This window comes from Zonotrichia leucophrys, chromosome 3, assembly GCF_028769735.1.
Source record: "Zonotrichia leucophrys gambelii isolate GWCS_2022_RI chromosome 3, RI_Zleu_2.0, whole genome shotgun sequence".
NCBI lineage: Eukaryota > Metazoa > Chordata > Aves > Passeriformes > Passerellidae > Zonotrichia > Zonotrichia leucophrys.
This window is the reverse complement of record NC_088172.1, coordinates 1,097,258-1,116,705: the sequence shown is the minus strand read 5'-3', so window position 1 is coordinate 1,116,705 and position 19,448 is coordinate 1,097,258. Positions and strand designations below refer to the sequence as shown.

General features: G+C 34.2%; 1 protein-coding gene across 2 annotated transcripts in view; it reads left to right on the top strand.

The window, feature by feature from the left end:
- The window catches only part of GRIK2 (glutamate ionotropic receptor kainate type subunit 2), a 370,464-nt gene that overhangs the window by 346,627 nt on the left and 4,389 nt on the right, over positions 1 to 19,448 (top strand). Inside the window, exons 16-17 of one of the 2 annotated variants that reach the window (XM_064707223.1) lie at positions 8,717 to 8,967; positions 16,549 to 16,726. In XM_064707223.1, the coding sequence (XP_064563293.1) occupies positions 8,717 to 8,967; positions 16,549 to 16,726 (429 nt within the window). The remainder of the gene's footprint in view (positions 1 to 8,716; positions 8,968 to 16,548; positions 16,727 to 19,448) is intronic. The other variant, XM_064707224.1, reaches the window with a different exon arrangement.

The window sequence follows — 19,448 nt, the reverse complement described above, 5'->3', positions numbered from 1 at the left end:
TTCTTAAATATTTTTTGTATCTTCTCTTAAACATTAACAATATTCTGAAATCAGAGTTCTATGCTGCTTTGTTTAAAGAAATAAAAGAAAAAGAACACCCTAGGCTCCAGAGAGAGACAGTGACATTTTCTTCTACTCTTCCAGTAACTCTGTTGTGTCTGACACTGGTGGGTAAACAAAAGGACTATTCTTTTTACACATCTATGATTCTATATATTTATGTAAAACCAGCATAGCCACAGATATGAATGACACAGAAACCTTTCAAAAAGCAGTTTCAAATCTGAAAGGCATAACAAATAAATTATATATCAATTTAGTCCCTGAAATTATTAATAATACACTTGGTTGATGTAACTGAAACAAAATTCTACATATCTGAAAATAGTGAACAATTTGGAAGTTAAAAATTTTCATTTTTGCAAATGTATTCCCAGATTTCCTCTGTAAAGTATGAAACCTATTCAACATTGGCTGTCAATTTAATCTTTGTTGTGATTTCAGAATCTGTGGGTATTTCCTGCTGATACTGTGGGGGACACAGAACATCTGAGCCACCTTTGTTAGATGTTGTGAAGAACTGGTCCTGGAGAAAAGTTTCCATTTCACAGTCCAGAACTCTACTTAAAAACTGTGCATATTTTCTTATGTATATCTATACATATACCCTTAGTTTAAAAAAAAAATAAATTCACTTTGAATATGAATACAGGATGTGCAAACATCTTCCCACTGCCTACAGTTTGCAAGACCTAAAGTAGTAGTAGTAGTAGTAATAATAAAAATAACAACAATAATAACAATAATAAAAACTATTATTATTATTATTATTAGCAATAGTTTGTTTTTATTCTAGGCAATAATTTATTATTATTCTAAGCAATAATTTATTTGTTAAGACACCCTAGATCTTTTGAAGCTACTTGTTACCATCAGACCATATGTATTACATAGCATGAAAAATTTTTACTGGTCCTTGGAGATGAGGCATATAAACAAATCTGTCTCTGTAGAAATAAATAGGAAACCATGTACCAAGACAGAATACCTTTTTCTTATGCTTGCCTGCACTTAGTCTGTAATCCTTCATACAATATGAACTGTAATATTCATCACTTATACATGCATAAAAGTGCTGAGCTTCAGTTCTCCTATAACTAAAACAAATTAATACATTTGTCTTCATTAGTTGAACATAATGAAAAAAAAAAAAGGAGCAAATTATTTATTTTTATGCAGGTCAAGCCATGTATTGAAACTAATCCGAGAATTTCAACTGCCTGAGCAGTTAATTTATTATTTCGGAAATGTAAGAATGTGTAACTAACATATTTGATGAAAGAACTGTTTTTTATAGTTGCCTCAGGATTATGAGCATATTGAAGCACTGTCTGGGAGGCATGCTGAGACTGAGCTTTATATCAACAAGGAATTGCCAAAACACTGAACATCCTGTGGTGTTTGTGAGCCAGCTCTGCACTAGACAGGAGGCTTCTAGTAGGAACTTACCAAACAGAAACAACGAAAACAAAGACATTATTAGAACTTCATATTGATGTTATTTTGCCTAGGACATAATGTGTGGTATTCCCATATGTTGTGTAAATGGTCTAGGACTAAGTCATATGAGAAGCAGCTGAGGGAGCTGGGGCTGTTTAGCCTGTGGAAAATGAGGCTTAGGGGAGACCTTCAAGAAGGTCGAGCTTTTCTCCCAGGCAACTAACAACATGATAAGGGGAAATGGCCTCAAGCTGCTCCAAGAGAGGTTCAGGTCGGACATGAGGAAGAATTTCTCTGCTGGAAGTGGTGGCAACTACTGGAATGGGGTGTCCAGAGCAGTTGTGGAATCACCATCCCTCAAAGTGTTCACAGGACAACGGGATGTTGCACTTTATGCCATGGTTTAGTTGACAAGGTGGTGGTTGGTAAAAAATTGGACTTGATGATCTTGGAGGACTTTTCCAAAATTAATGATTCTATGATTCCATGAATCTACAGATTGGATTGACAAAGACTCATCTACAAATTTAAAATTTCTCTGGCCTGATACATTGTCCTTAATTAGAAAAAACTGGTGGATAACTTCCCAGCACATGGTATTTCCATGGTTTGTAGTTAGATGAACCCAAGGCCACTTCACACCTCTGTTCATCCCCATGATGAAACAGTTAATAGCAAGATATTAATTGTCTAGAGAATTTCACTTATAGCTCATCAAAGTATTGGGGCATCTTGCAAGAGTGTGAAATGAGTTTTCAGCTGGGACAGTTTTGTTATGACCTTACACTTGTCCTTCAGCATAATCTTATCTGCCTGACCAAAATCTTTGCATATACCAGAAACACTTGTGGAATTTCTTTAGGCTTTGTTAATTCATCTGTTTATTGTTGGGTAGTGCTAGACAAATATTTCTTTCAAAGGAGGCTGTATTTGCAAACCATTTATATGTGAGTGTCACAGATTTGCAAGGTGAATTGAAAAAAGAGAGCGCTGTACAAATATCAAATACTATTATCTGTGGCAAAAAATATCATTGATTTTCTCACTAGAGGTTTCAACAAAGATATTTTCCCATTCTGCAGCTGTGCAATACAGCAGGGGTAAAGAGATAGTAGTGTATTATGATAATGATCTTTTTAAATTTTCTGTGATGTTAAAAGGCATGAAGAGTCTATGAAAAATGTTACTATCACTCATTTATTTAATCTAAGAGATGTACTTTAGAGCAGTTTATAATGATAGTTTGAGGAGTGGTTGAAAAAAACTTAACCTGTGTCAGAAAAAAAGAGATATAGCTGGAAGGCTAATAAAATAATTTAACAATGATCTGAGCAATTAAAACAGCAAAAACAATCCATAAACATCTTAATTTTGTTCAGGTTATCTTGATATTACAAAAAAGAAACTGTGTATTTAGTATTCAACCTGTTATTCTGTCTTATTTGAATTATTCATTATAGGCAACCATAATCCTTTTTTGTTTTGTCTTATAATACACTTACTGTAAAGAATAGATATGTTTTAATCTAGTTGCAAATTAATATTTTTAAGTATGTTTTTTTTCCCTGTCCTAAAGCAATAAGTACTTATGAACATGAGAATTACTTAATGGCTACTGTCCAACTCTCAAGTATTCATCTAACTTTGATATATTTTGCATATTTATGTCTGGGAAATTAATATGTAATAAATCTCAGTTCCATCATCCCTCTTGGTTACATTTCAGCCTTATATATCTACATGAACTTTGAAACAATTTTTCCTTAAAGAATTACGAGAAATTAGCCACAGCTGGGAGTTGGTTATGAGTGAGAAGACGTGAAAACAATTAGAGAATACACCACCCAAGAAAGTGTTTTGATTTCATTTAACATAAAATACTAATTTTAAGTATTCCCTGATTTACCAGAAACTTGTCTTTTCCAAGTCATATATGTACCTCAGAGATGAATACAAATATGTGTGTGTGTGTGTATACATGTACAGATGCATATATATATGTAATTAGACTGCTAAAATCTAGTTAGACGGTAAGCATCTACTGAGGATTTTCCATTATAGTAACTGCAACTTAGTGAATATATTCTGTTTACTCCATGCCTAGTATTAAAATATTATAATCCTAATGTAACAGAAGGTATCTGGGTTAAAAATAAGAGTCTACAAGCACTGATTTTTTTTTTTTTTCATCAAAAAGTTGATTTTGAAAATGGAGTCAGGGACTGGGAACTGATAGAATTTCTTTTCTTTGTTCATATATTTCTTGGAGTTTTTAGAACCCACAGATAGGAAGAATGAACTGAGCTACATTCCTTCTGTTGCTTCCTCCCCATCCTGCTTAGAGAAGGGAAAGAAGATAAGAGAGATGTTGCTAAGCTAAAACTTAAATGATTCTCCCATTCCCAGTAGTATAAATGGTGTTAATCAGCATTCTTATGGAAATTTCAGGCATGCTTAATTGGACTGAGACTGTGACTGCAGTATATTGTATTTACACACAGACTATATTTAGGATAGATAGATCAAGGTGACATAATCACAACAGGAATGGGTTCATGCTGAAAAACAAACTCAAAACAAATAAGACAGAACTCTCTCATTCTGAGTTTAGTGCTTTTTCCTTTCAACTAGTAAAACAAGAACTTGAACTGGTTGTTTTGGTCATTGTATACTAGTCGCATACAGCCTCAAACCTAGATATCCTTCCTGTTATATGTGGCTTTCTCCTTCCCATAAATATTCCCATAAGTATTTACTAGTGAAAGAAGTTCTAAATAATCTCAATTTTGGACCTAGGTTTTGAATATGATGGTGTATTCCTAACCATTGTCCTTTGATTAGGCCAAGTACACAGAATAGAAATAATGTTGCAAGATAAATAGAAGTGTCTTGGGACTATTAATAACAAAAGAAAAAACAGAAATAAAAGATGCTATCGCTTTGTATTCAGAATGTATTTTTCCTATCTAGAAAATCAAAAGTAACATGTAAGAATGTCCTGTGGGCATATTTAAAAGCACTAGGCAATTCATAGTCATTCCTTTTGGTAAAGTGTCCCTGGCTCAATGGAACAAAATATTTCCTGGCTAAAAACGTTCTTATAGAAGGAGTTAGCAGAATACTGCTCTTACTTTTGATTTACTTAAAGTCAGAATCAGTTCTACTAGTTCCAATATGCTCCAACTGCTTTCATATGATAGAATGAGTAAAACAGACTAAGAGTAACCAGGCAGGAGATTTTACTAAGTTAAAATCTAGTAGGAAGCTTTTTCAAAACCAGTTAGATCAGCAGAATTTCAAAATACTGATCTGTATGCAGTGAAGCCTCAATATAAAAATCTTATGTGTTCATAATTTATGTTTAAACATATCATTATGTGCATAAATCTTTACATATTGAGACTTTAGGGCAGAAAACATCTCTATGTATAACTTCTGCAGTAACTCTGGGAGACTGTTAGTTTTGTAGAGATGCTTTAGAAAAAGGTGTTTTATGCAAATTTTCATTTTTAGTTTAAACTTTCGTAAGCAGGTAACTGAAATTAGAAATTATTGCTTCCGCCCTTGAGGTTGTTGAACTTGTGCAGGAAGGAAGAAACACCCCTATAATCTATAACAGAAGCGCTTAAAATTATTCTGGCAGAAATTCTCATTTCTGCAAATAGGAGCTAGAGAAGGATCAGCAAATAATTTATAGATTATATTCTGTAGATCCTCCAGTCCCAGTTTTTCATGGTAATAAATAATCAGTTGATAGGGAAACAAAAGAGGTAGAAACCAACAAAAGAGAGGAGAGAAAAAGTCAAATGTTTCCATACTGGTCTTTTGCCTTTTTCTTCACTCAGTGGAAAATTATGCACTCACTTTTTTCCCCTGATTTTGGAAGAGCATTTTAAAAATCACTCTCTTTTCCCTCCCTGTCTTCCCCCCATGCACAGGCTTGTAAGATTGGGGTTTTTTTCAGCTGCTTTGTCTTTGTATTAAAGGTTGAGATATGAAGTTTCTATTTCCTCATGTTCCTATTTCCTCCTCTTTCTTTTATTTTTCTTTCTTTTTTTTCCTTATGCTTTATTACTTCATTCTTATTCATACTGTAGGTATTTTGAAAACATGTATATTGACTGTGACTATTAGAGTTTCTATTTTGCTTTTATGACTTTTTTGTTTTTGTTTTGAACACTAAACTCTCTTTAATGAGGATTTAAATAAAATTATATTAGACGCTTTAGATTTAAAAATGTAAAAAGCAGGACATGTGCTTCTTGCAACACCTCATGGTAGGGCTTGAGTCATCTTTCAGTCATGTGATGAAAGTGATAGAGAAAATTACCTGAAAATGTCAGAAATCTTTTGCATTTACTTGGTAACATTTTTCATTTCTGCAGGAAAAGCAGGTGTTATACTTAGAGGGTAATCTGGGTGCCTTGACCACATTCTGTATTTATTGCTTCTTACTTTTTTATGCTACCAATGGCATTCACAGATCAGTCTGTGGTACTTTTAGCCACTTCAGGTGCTTTTGGGTGGATTTTCCATTGCTGGGACTTACAGTTCTGTTTGTAAGAGAAAAAAAGCCAGGAGAAAGTCCAGTCAGAGGAAATAATATTGTTCATATGCTTCCTTTGTTCTCTTAAGGGCTACTTGAGTCAGTATAAAAAGAATTAAAAATTCCTTTTCTCAAAGTATCAGATCATTAGGTGTACTCAATATTTGCTGCAAAATGAAAATCTATTAATTTAGAACATTCTAAGTCCTTCAGAATTAGAATAGAGCTACAGCATTCAATGCTAGCTTTTCATGGGTATAAATTTTTAAATGCTTGATTTAACAGCAGCAATATATAATGCTTGTCATCCCACATCGATCCTGACTTGTGACAGGATAACTTCTTAGACAGGATAAGGTATAACAAATATAAACATTGCAGTAGAAAGGCCCTGTAATCCATTCCAGAATTATTTGTGCAAAATTTTGCAAACCACAAATAGTATCACAATTACTATTGTACTGAATCACGGTTATCTGTGTATTTCCAATGCAACCTTCATAAACTTAACTAATTGTAGACTGTATTAGCCCATGCTTTATTGTTTCTGTCTGTGAATTCCTCAGTTAATAAATTTTTTAACTTCTTCAAATAGACTAGAATTGTAAGTGTAAAAATCTGATCCCCAGAAAATATAAATAATACATGAAGAATAGATGGTACTCACTATATTTAGACCAACAGAGAGTGTGGAAACAAAATGCAAATCAGTTTAATTAGAAAGCAGCCTGTCAGATCAGAAGACAGCTTAAACTGAGTCCAAGACTATTTCTCTGAATCTAATGTTATTTAAGTTGTTGTTGTTAAATATTTATATGCAGCGTAATGTTGAAAATATCCCCAAAAGATTACAGAATGCACTTACACTTCCCCAGGCTCTTGTGGACTAATCACTTCCTTCTTCCATCTGACTGAAGCAACGTGTCAAGAGTGGGGTTTGCAGAACTCCAGCATAATCAGGATGGTCTGAAATGATGTCACTCAGGCCCCTGAATGCACAACAACGTAGAAGAGAGTTTGTTTTCCTTTCTTCATGCTTCCCATATAGTCCCGTGCAAACACAGTTTACCTCCCAGCACAAAACATCATCCTTTTCTAAGCACAGATGATAAATGCACAAGTCCTTGCAATTTAAATACTTTGAGGTTGGCTCTTCACACCTTTTCTTCTTGAATAAAGGAAAAGGTGCTTTTGCATTTTGTAATTAGCAGTTCTTTCTATGTTATAAACTGGCACAGCAGCTCTTTGTTATAAGCTTTCTTCTCAGGATAAATTCTAAATATGTAAAGAAATTGAAGAAATATAGAATAATTGAAAAGACATTTAAAAAATATAAATATTTTCCAACAGTTTTAAGACTATAAAGCATCTTATCCATGCATTTCTTCAGTTCCTCACAGCTGATCGCAGTGCATTAAATAGTTAAACAGGCAGCATCTCTCTAGCAGATACAGAGGATTTTGTTTCAAAGGTAAAAAGTTAATGAATATGTATTTTATTACTCAGCTGAAAGAAACCCTAAAGTCTATAGCCAGTAAGTAGCATTATTATGATAGAGAGAAAAAGAGGAGGGATGCATTATAGAATTGCATTGATATGAACAGAAAGAGGGGATACCATGCTTTTTCATCTACTCTTTTTCTTCCTTTCCTGAGATTTCTTAACCACTTTAATGAAGAGTCTTTTGTTCCTGTTTTCAAAGGACAAGAAAAATGGTGGCTTTGTTCTCTACTTAAACATTGCACAAGTCTTAACAGAGAAAGCACTTCTAACTGACATGATTTACTCTCTAACATGCAGAAAATAAAAGCCTTCTCCATCGCCATTATTCAATTATCAATGTACATTTTAAAATACCCATTGAGAAGCCCCTATGCCCAATGTAAAGAAAAAGAGAACAGATTACATACAAAGATATGACACCAGCCTTTGAACTACCCCTTGAAATATTGAAATGTTCAAAAGCTACAAAATTATAATGTAATTTTAAAATAATGAATTATGAGACATCAAAATATGAGACTATACATCCCTGATATCCAAACACACTGAATATTATCCTTCTGAATTCTTGCTACCTGTTACTGTTAATAAGTAAGTGCATGCTGAAAGGTGTTTTAAGTGCCTGAAAATCTATCAAATTAAGACTTCTGTGGGTTGGTCCTGAAGCATAAATTATTTCTCCCTCATTTAATAAAATGACAGGATGAAGTATTCATTAAATATCAGAACTTGTATTAGCTTTGTGATAGCAAGCTATGAAGCAACAGCTTACATATATTAAACTAAATCTAATGAAGCCCATTAAAAAACTTCTTGGGAAAAAACTGAAAAAAATTGAAAGAAGAATACTCTTTGACTGAGTATAATATTTGGGCATGAAGAAGTTTGAGAGCATGGGACTAAATGTGATAGGAATTGTTGCATCAAGTGTCATGGCTTACTGGAAACACCAGCTGGATCAAGTTTTCTGGATATATATTTGTGTGAGCAAGCAGGTTTGTATTTATGTCACCAGTGTGATTGTCTCGAGAAGCAAATGGCTTTTTTTACTAATATTATGGCTGTTAAAGATATAGTCTTCATGAGTTATTATTTATTCTTATTTGGAATAACTAACATTTCATGTAATATATTCCATGTGATATTTCTTCCCTGTGTTCTCTTCAGGTTCTCCATATAGAGACAAGATCACTATAGCAATTCTTCAGCTGCAGGAAGAAGGCAAGCTGCACATGATGAAAGAGAAATGGTGGAGAGGCAATGGTTGCCCAGAAGAGGAAAGCAAAGAGGCCAGTGCTTTGGGAGTTCAAAACATTGGAGGAATCTTCATCGTGCTGGCAGCAGGATTGGTGCTTTCTGTCTTTGTGGCAGTTGGGGAGTTTTTGTATAAATCAAAAAAAAATGCCCAGTTGGAAAAGGTAAATATTGTCATTACCTGTTTATTTTATATTATGGTCTATTTAAATAATACTTTGAACGTTTTGTGATGTTTAGTGAAATGTAGGTGATGCTTACTTATTGATTATCCGTTTAGTAAAGTATTTGTATAACAAAGGATGACAGCAAAATCTCCAAAGTTTTACATTTACAGCTTTTAATTTTTCTTCAATGTGTTTAATTGTAGCCAGATTTCAGGACAAGTGACTATTTCTCCTCTTATTCAAGCCTGAAAAAAGACAGCTTTTTACTCCTGGAAGTTCACTGCAGTTAATTTTATGGATGAAGAAGAAATCTGAAACTTAATGGGAAACAAATTAATCTTCTACAGATAATTCTGATTTTCAAAAGACAAACTCTCTGTAGCTCAAAGTCAAAGTCTAAAACTGTCTCTATAGAAATGTTCTTTATAGGAGTTTATACTTGCAAAGTTGTCCTGGTAACATCTGGAAAAGAATACATCAACACAATTCTTTTTTTGGTGGGTTTACTACTGATATGTTGTCCTGTAATTTCAAACTGACCCAATATTGAAAATCCTATTGTTGACTTGTTGTGTACTTGCAATTTATACAACCAGAATACTGTAAATGTGCTAAGACTAATAATATATTGAAAAATTTGTAGCTGAAATTATAATTTTTTGCATAATAAATAAATCTTTCTATATGTATGTGCCCATGTCAAAACCTAAAATAAAATAGTTTATTTTATTCCTATGGCAAAATCTGAATGTTAAACATTGAGAGAAACTGTTGGATTTTGCTAGGTCTTTTTGATTTTTACTTTTGAGGAGATTGTGACCTATGACAATTTTTAAATTTATGTTTAGAAATGTAATTTAACACAATCAGTAGTAAATCCAAAATATATATTTATACTGGTATTTTTCCAGATGATGCTAGTGAGCTTTTGTAACTTGAGTCATTACTCAGAAAATTTACTATTTGTTTTTGCTTCTTTTGAGGCAACTTTTTGGTACTCAAGTTTCCTGTTACAAATATATTGTTAAGAATTTTTTTCTAACACACACTAAGGCAGTGTGAGGTGTCAAGGTCCTAAACACTGTTTGAACATGGGTACATTCATTTATTGTTGAAGGACCCTTTCAGTCCTCTTCTTTTCAATACTGCAGGCTAATTCCTTCTGTTAACATACTGTTGGAATGTTATGTTTCTGAAATGAATTTGTAAGGAAAAATAATACTGGTTACTTTAGAAACCCATGTAAATATCAGTAATTTTTATCCATTCCTAAAATGGATTCGGATCTTATATGAATATCAGTAAAATTTGGTTTAGCTTTTCTGGACTTTTAGCACACACTCAATTAGAAAAATAGGACTGCTTTGATAATAATTTTGTTACGTGAGTTCAGTATTTTACAGGGTGTAAATACATATGTGAAGTAGCAGCATGTTGGAAGTTGAGCATGAAGGGAAGCAAACAGAAACTTTCTAATTAAGGACTTGTTTCCTTTAAGTTCCTTAATTTTTGTGGGGTGAGGGGAGGGGAAAGAGTTCGTTTATGTTTCTTTGATTTGATTTTTTTCAAATTTTGCTTTTGTTTTTTTTTTCTCTCTTGTTTGCTCATTAGTGTTGGATAGAGATAGCAATGACTGGAGGAATGTGACCTTTCAAAAGCATTTGTACCAGAAATGTTTAATAATCAAGGTTTTAGGTACTTTTAAAAGTTAGGAATAAATCTGAAGCAGCTGAGTTGAGTTGAGTCAGGCTTCTCTCCTTTCTTTCCTCCTTGCCTCCAATCACTTACCTTCCACCTCCTCCCTGCTGCTCCCAGATACTCTGATATCAGCAACCATTGAAATTTCACTGCAGTTTTATTGATGGAATGAACTTGAGGGGAAGATGATGCTTGCATCCCTTCACATGGCTTACCCCAGCATCACCTCACCCAAAACCTTTCACCCTCACTCTTCCTGCAGCACCCAAAGACTTTCAGAAAACATCTTCTTTCAACCTCTCCAGGTATAGCAGATCCCCTTTGCCTAGGAGAGGGAGAACAACAGCAGCCTAGGGCGAGATGAGAAATCCTGTCAGTCTCTACAAGTCCTGCTGAGATGAGCAAACAATGCAAATAGCGCTGCCTTGGCCATCCTGTGGGGATAGAGGAGGCACCTGTAACAGTTTGGTAACATTTGTGGTTTCATCCCTTAGGAATCAGAGCATCGTTCTGGCATAGTGTTTGTCAGTATTTGGGAAAATCAAAGGTCATCTTAAGAACCAAAGAAACAAAATGAGTCAGATAACTTCATATCTGCTGAGTATATGGAGTATCCTGAGATATAAGTAGGCATGAATGTTTGCTTTTTAATGTGTACCGAATACTCATTTGTGCTTCCAGCAGGGAGGCAGCAGAGATTGAAATTGTATAATATAGATATGGAGCTTTAGAATTTTTTATGTCACCCTGCTCTTGGAGCTTGCACATAAACAAGACATTGTATGGTGTGAACCTGTTTGGAGGACTGAAATCTTGAAAGGAATGAAGCTCAGAAAAACAGCAGATAAAATGGTGTTATTCACTAAAATAAAAAATGTTGCATCTTGTAAGAAAAGATGGCTCAAAACATCCATGCCCCTGATGTGTTTAAAAGTCAGAAAGAAATGTATGACACTCCTGAGATTTTCAGTGAAACAGATGATTTTATGCCACCATAACACTTTCAGGACAAGGGAAATTCTTCTCTTATTAGCACCTATCAAAAGCAAAGATAAGACTGGATGTTATCACAGTTATACTGCCAGTCACTAGCACCTTCTAAAGCTAGCTTGCTTGAAAAATAAGTATCCTAAATTACTAACTATTTTCTAGAAAATCCAGTCATTATGAATGTGAAAACAGCTTTATATGGATTAAATTTTGCTTTCATTTCTAGCCATTCAAAACTCATTGAGCCTTCAGCAAGATGGAACTAAGTATGCTTGTGTAAAAATAGCAAATGTAAATTTTACTAATTTTGAATTGTTAAGTACTTCACATAATGTGATTTGAGACACACATCTTGACTATTTGTTAAGAGATGAGGTCATATACTTCCTGTAGTAAAAAGTATTAGATTCAGTCTCAACATGTACTGAAACAGTAAGTATACAGCCAGCAAACTATATCTGGAGTTACACAATCAAAAATAACAAAAACATCAATTAAATTAACCTCTCTGAAATAGTTATTTATTTATAATTTAGTACAAAAGCAATAAAAACAATAAGTACATTAATACTTGTTTATATTTCACATACATTTACAGGGAAGACAAAAGCTATTGAACTTTCCCTGTTAAATAACTCACTGCTCAGCTGCACAATCGAGTTGAGAAAGATCAGTGTGGATAATTTATTTCAGAAGACACAATGAGTGAGCTCTTGGCAGAACTGGACCCAAAGCAGAGATCAGTAGCTAGGAATATACACATGTTACATACAGAACTGTTTTACTTACAACTACAGATTCCATGGAAAAAGAAATTCTGAATGCTGAGCTGTGACCTGTATATGAAACTATGTCTTTGGACATGGCACAAATTTATCTGGATGACTCTTGCTTGAAGTGAATTGAATACAATAATTTAAAACACTTTCTGCAAAATGTTCAAAACATGGTTTTATAATGTAAGGATAGCAGGAACAAGACTTTCTGATCCTAACTGGCTCAAAAATTCATGCAGCTTTGATGAGCTGCAGTGTCTTTAGGTTATTGTACAATTTGATCTTATTAGAAATTAAATGTGGTTTTGCTGTGGTTGCTAGTAATTCTGAATTTTCTACCTCACACACGTTTTAATAATGCCATAACCTAGTGTGTGTTTTGGACTGGATAACTCTTCTAGTCTTGCCTAATACACAGTCTCACTGTTTCCTTCAGAGAAATGCTGGGAATTGCAGAGCACATATTCTTTTCTATGGCAGAATGCTGATATTCCAGTTAGTGCTGTGGGAAACGGGAGGAGGAGGTGGTTGGTCAGAGGTTGACCTGACTGCATTCTTGCAGAGCAACCACAAGATGGTGCCTTTTAATTTCTGAGAGGGAAATTTAATTGTCACTTTTTAATAAAATTTGTGTTGCAATGCTTACCTATTGTTTAATTGCAGCCTTTCTGAAAATGCTAAAGGCTTGTATTATTTCCCATTGTTTATGATACAAACATCTAATTATGTCATCTACTTGGAAACATGTTATTATCAGACCTTTTTTATCTAGCCAATCTTGACAATAAATGGTCAGTCATTTGCATTTTATAATTGCTTTTGCTGCTGAATGACCTGCTCCCTTATTTTAACAGGCACTCAGAGGGCAGTGAGTAAGCAAGGTTAGAAACAGAAGCCATTTAAAACAATTATGATGTCTTTCCTCTTTTTTTTTATAATTGATGTGCATCAATGCATTTTGGGATTATGTCCATTTCACACATTTAGTTCTTTATAGCTCATATTATTATCAGAAATGCCAGGGAAAACATTGACCTTGAAAACCATTAATATTTAGCACAATATATTGATGATTCTCTGAGAATTTATTGACCTTTCCTTTGATTTTCTAAGTGTGCTCTGAGATTATTTCCATTTTCATACCACCCTTACACAGTGATTAGATAGTCCTGTAAGAGTCAGCTGTGTGATAGAATTCATGTCAGCCAAGGGCAAATATATAGCTCTTCCTATGTGTTAAGGACTTACAGAAATAATTTAATAATTCCTGAAATATTTTGATGCTTCTTTGTCAGCAGGATGCATAGAAAGTCAGTATTTTAATCTTTGTTAAAATTGTTATCTCACCAAAAATGCAAAATCAAATTTCAATTGTTTTATATGAAAAACTGAAAAGCTTTTAGGATCCTTCTTATTTTACCATAATATTTTATGGTGTGGTGGTTTGGGTTATTTTTCCAAATTTTACTAAATTAGTTGTCACTAAAGTACTTTACTTTCTCAAAAAAATGCAGTTATGTCAGTTTTGCTGGAGTTCAAAAATATTCCTGATAGTTTAATATCAAAAGCCTTTGAATTTGGAACAGTAATTTATAATAGCTTTGGAACAATACCAAAGTAAATCTCAGCCTAGTGATTTTTTCCAGGGGGAGACACGTTCAAAAGATTTTAAAGTTGAAAAGCTTGTTCCTCAGGCCACATGAAACAAAAGGATGTGGACATTCTTGGTAAATTGAAGTAAAAGCTTTGGGATTTATATCCAAAGTAGCTTTTACATGAACTACAGTCAGTGATGTAGTTCTGTATTTTTGTGTCACATTTTTTAATGGAGTAACCTCAGAAACTGTACTTTTGGCTGCAAAAAGCAGCAGCTGGGACAGGTCATGGAAAAAAATGTTTTTCCAACATAAGCACAGTGCATTCTGCAGATATGCCGTTGGAAAATTAGGAACTTCCATCACCCTGTAGTCCCCTGAGCACTGTGTGAGTATGTACAGACTTGTATGGTTGATTTGTGTGTGTGTAGGTGTAGAGATTACGTGAATTTCAGGTATTAATTTTAATACTCTTGACAACCATGTAAGTATATATTAGAGACTGTTTTCTAAGGGGAGGAATTATTACAAAACCCAACAAATCAAAACAAAACCTTCCCAAAAAGCAAAATCCAATCTACATCTCCAAACATCTTAACGGAAGAAAAAAAGAAGAAAAAAAATGGAAAAAACAAGTTACCAACGGTGGCATTTTAAAGTAATTTGCAAACAATAAAATACTAAACCCAAGAATTCTATTTTTATTTTTGATTGCAGCTCAACCAGTAACTGTTTGGTAATGGACCTTTTTTTCTGAGGTATTTTTAATGTCTTAATTTGTGTCTTTCTAAAAACAACTGAAAATACAGGAGTGTATGTAAAGTTGATAAATACTTAAGTACACAAGTTCAGGAAATTCACCATAGTTTCATATTCATTCAGTCAAAGATCAGATCTTAAATTATAGGTTATCTGAGTTATGGAATATTTAAAATTTGACAAGAATTTGAAGTTGGACAAAAAAAAAATTCGGAAACATCTAAATGTTGTTTTCTTTACAGCAAATATGGTTCACTTTCACTTATCAGTAGAAATAAGAAACACATTATATGATTATTTTCTCCTCTGATAAAAATATTTTTTCATTCTAGTAAAAAAAAGTCAGATCTTAAAGCATTTGTGTCTTTCTAAAATTTTTTTTACTGTCTTCCTCTAAATATTACTGTAGTGTATAATATTTTAATATAAAACATTAAAATTCTGATTTTTAATTGATGAGCTATGCTATAATTAAATGTAGTAGCAAATACAGTTTAGTTCAGCTGATTTATTTGCTTTGACTTTTGTATAGGTCAGCAAAATAACATCAAGCGTTTCCTACCACCTTTTAGATTGAGAAAATATCCTTGACATATAATTGCAGAGAAATGGGAGCTAAAAGTTTGGTATTATGTACTGCAATATGGCTATAACAGTTTCCAAAACTGTAGAAAACTTGGCATTAAGTTAATATTAACAGTCTCTCTCTGTTCAATATGATTTGAGGCCATGCCAGATTTCTCATTGGGTTCATACTGTCACACTGAACTATAAAACTAGTATAAATTTTTACAGTGAATAAAGTACTGAGGACTTAATCTGAGCAAACTTTGAAAAAAAAAAAGCTGTTTAGAATTCAGGTAAGAAAGGTTATGTTTATTTTCTAAAATATCTCTGCAAAATTATTTTCAAATCATGTTATACAAAGCATTTTAATCCAGACAGATTGGTACACACAGCATTAATTACATATCATCATCACTTCCTTTCACCATGCTTGGTGATCAACAAACCTGACATGCCTTTGACAAAAAGAATTAATTTGGATGTAGGATCAAAGATGATTCAACAGGTGAATGACCCTTCACATCCTGTGGCTGAGAATGGCAGATCTCCATGGATTGACTCAGTGCAACCAGGATCACCTCTGCTGAAAGGCAGAAAAATACCTGCCCAGGTGTGATTGCAAAATACACACCCGTTAACATTGCAGTGGTTATTGTTCTAAACCAGTTAGGCAATGCCATATATTCTGTTGTTTATTTTCTCAGTGACAGCTACATGGCTGAAGTGCTATTAATTGATCTCAGTCCTTGTTAAGCACCTGCCAGTCTTGTGTAGCCATTGTCCAGGGACACGAGACAGCAGTACCAAGTTCTGGAAGAAGATCTGGGCTGGTGTCACAAGGTTTACATCAGTGGAAATGATTGCCTCTGACTGAAACACTAATGACAAATAGCACTTATTGCCACTCTGAGTTTGAAAATACAGATCTAAACCTAAAAAATGTGAGACTGTCAGCCTTTTCCTGAAGAGGCTGAACTGAAAAGCAAGGATAGAAGACACCCTCTGAGTGCTTGTCTTTGCCTGTCCAGCACAACCCCTGTCTCCCTGGGATTAAATTGCCACCACCCCCCTATTTCAGCCAGGCACTGGAAGCTCACAATGACTGCACAGTCCTGGTCTGACCATAGAGTAGGACTGTGTTTCATCTGCGTGTCGATGACACCACTGCCCAAATTATTTCATTATCTCCTCAGTGGCCTCATATACATGTTGAAAGGAGAGATGACAGGATGAAACCTTGTGGAATCCTGCATGAGAGAGAGCCCTCGGGGCTGATGAGCAATTGCCCTATGACATCCTCTGGGATTTCTCTGAGAGGAAAGAGTGGAACCACACAAGTGCAATCCCTTCTGCCCCAGCCTAGGTCCACAGGTGAGTCAGAAAAACATCATGGTCAGTGTGATGGCCAGAAAGGCTGCTGGCAGAGCCAAACAAAAACACTTCGAAAAAAGCTTTCTGCACTAATAGAAGCTCCCCATCAACCACAGGAAGAAGGGTAGCTGTCAGGCTGGAAACAAGGATAATAGTTTCAGAAGACTTTAAATGAACTCAAGTGTTTCTTTCCTGGAAGTCTTTGTCACCCACCAGACAGCATTTTGTTTTGCTAGGAAATAAATTTTAGAATTTGAGAGTGGCAGAATTGTTCTTCTGTGGGTATTTTCTTTTTGTTTGTTTGCTTTCTATGGGTTTTTTTTTTTTTTGACACCAGTTGATAATTTATTTAAGGCAAGCTGGAATTTTATTTTCCCACAGGGAGACACAATAAGCACGAGAAGTGGCCTGCATTGAGGTCCTGTATGTCATCTGAGTTCATCTCATAACTCTAAAACTCAGCAAGAAAGAAATTTTCAGCCTGCAGAAAATTGTTTCAGTGTTGTTTTGTTATAGGAAGGGTCAGTCCCATCAGACTTTTTTGATCCTCTCTGTCAAACAGCTACTAAAGTCCTTGAAGCAACCAGCATTCTCTTACAGGGTAAAGCACCTCATGCTTCATCAAGCTGTCTGGAACTACTCTACTGGTGGTCGTTTTGTAGATACTGTGGTGAAAACAAAGCTTTATCTGTGGAATTAAAATTTTCACTTTGCTTGCTATTATTGTCTTCATTTGAGTGGGCAGTGAAATTTCTGTTTCATACAAGGGACATGTATTTTGGTCTATAATACATTTTGGTCTGAAAATAACTTCCTAAAATGGGTACTTGTTCCATTCCCACCAAAACTCCAAATAATTGCTTAATCTAAAACTGAGAATATACTGGTGATATGTTCAGGTAATTGCTGTGAATTTAGTCTGGAGTGTACTTGTGCATTAGAATTGCTATGGATTTAAACTGTACTGCATCAGAAAAGTCAGTGGCAAAATATTTTTAATGTTACTGAGTATAAATATATATGAGCATAAATATATATGTATAGTATGCCCATGTGCAACCTTTGATCTACAGTCTTGCTAAAGAATAGGTTTATAACTAAACAACCTAAAAATCTGATCATTACAAGTATACTTCAACTTTGAAATGCTTGTACTCCAACTACTGTGATATATTATTTCACTTTTTCTGTGGTTATTTTCTCTTTAATTGTTCATCTCTTTGTGATCCTAAGCCAACATTTTGATAGAATTTATTTTTCTGCCTAGAGGGTTTGACAGATTTTCCACACACATATTTAAAATCCCTGAAGGAGTGGCATAGGAATCAGAAAGTGCTTAGGAAGGAGAGTCAGGGTAGGACTGTGCATTCATTCTCAGCTAACTTCAAGATAAAAAGCAGTTTGATTGCTGTGTCCTCCTGGATGCTAGAACAACAACCCATAACAAGACAATACAGGATTAATGCTGTTACTGCTTTAAGATAATTAAACAAATCTTCAAATAATGTCTGACAGACAAGACTGGAAGTAATGAACTTCTCAGTAAATCTTAGATCCTTCCATTGAACGCTGACAGTCATTATTATATTATGTGCCTAAAAGAAGGGAAAAATATAAACTGGTAACTGGAGACTTTTTAAAATTTAAAACACACTGAACAATAATCACTTAAATCAGAATGTTTAGAGTGGTGTAGGCATGCCATTCTCTCTTCCCGTTGCTCTTTTTAGGCTGTTAAAAGAAAAATCTATGGTAATAATCTCATAACTATGCGTCTAACAAATGCTATTATGATTTCTAAATACCTTTCTAAATTCCCATAAAGCAAAATAATGAAAGCAGTGTGTTATCTACCTTTTATATTAATACACGTGCAAAACCACATTTATTTTTTCTCATGCAGCAAAGCCATGCATAAGCTGCCTAATCAGCTTGCAAGCAGTGGTAACATTTTGCAAAATTCTCATCTTGATTCTCCATGACTTGTGAGATGTCAGCTGTGGCAAAGAATGTCAGAGGTGTCAGTTACTTCTTTATTCATTTTAAGGAGATGAACTTTTTCAGAATTGTTTTGTGTTTGAAGGGTAAGAACTACAGTTCTGATTAAAATGATCTTCTGTACACTTCTTTCGTAATGTTGTATCATGATATGCTGCAACAAAACACTTATGGGCACTATGGTTTAGAGAGCTGTATGCTGCCCTTAAATTCTTCTAGCATTTGATTATATCTGAGATGACTTGGAGGCTGCATTTACTTTCTGGCAGCATTTAAGAAAACAACTTAAGATTTTGTAAGGGTTAGTGAAAAATCGATAAAAACTGATGTTCTTGTAACATGCCTGCAGTGTGTAAGGTAAGTTGGGAGCAAGAGGTTATTTTCTTTGAATTAAATGGAGAGTCTTGTAATATATACTAAAGTGCTCAATTCCATGATGGACGACAGTTTTGAAATGCAGCCTTTCAGTTCTGTAAACATTATGTTGTTTTCCCTTAGCAATTGAACAGCAAGGATCAAGACACTGGATTTTCTTTTGTAAAATCATATATGAAAATGTCTTCTATCTGTCACAAAAAAAATACTCTTGAGGTGCTTCTTGTTTTCATGTCTTATTATTCAAAAAACTGTATCCTCACACTGAAAGAACACAAAGTTTAACAGTATAAAAAATGGAGGCTACAGAGATTGGAATTGAAATTAGACCAAAAAAAAATTAATTTCA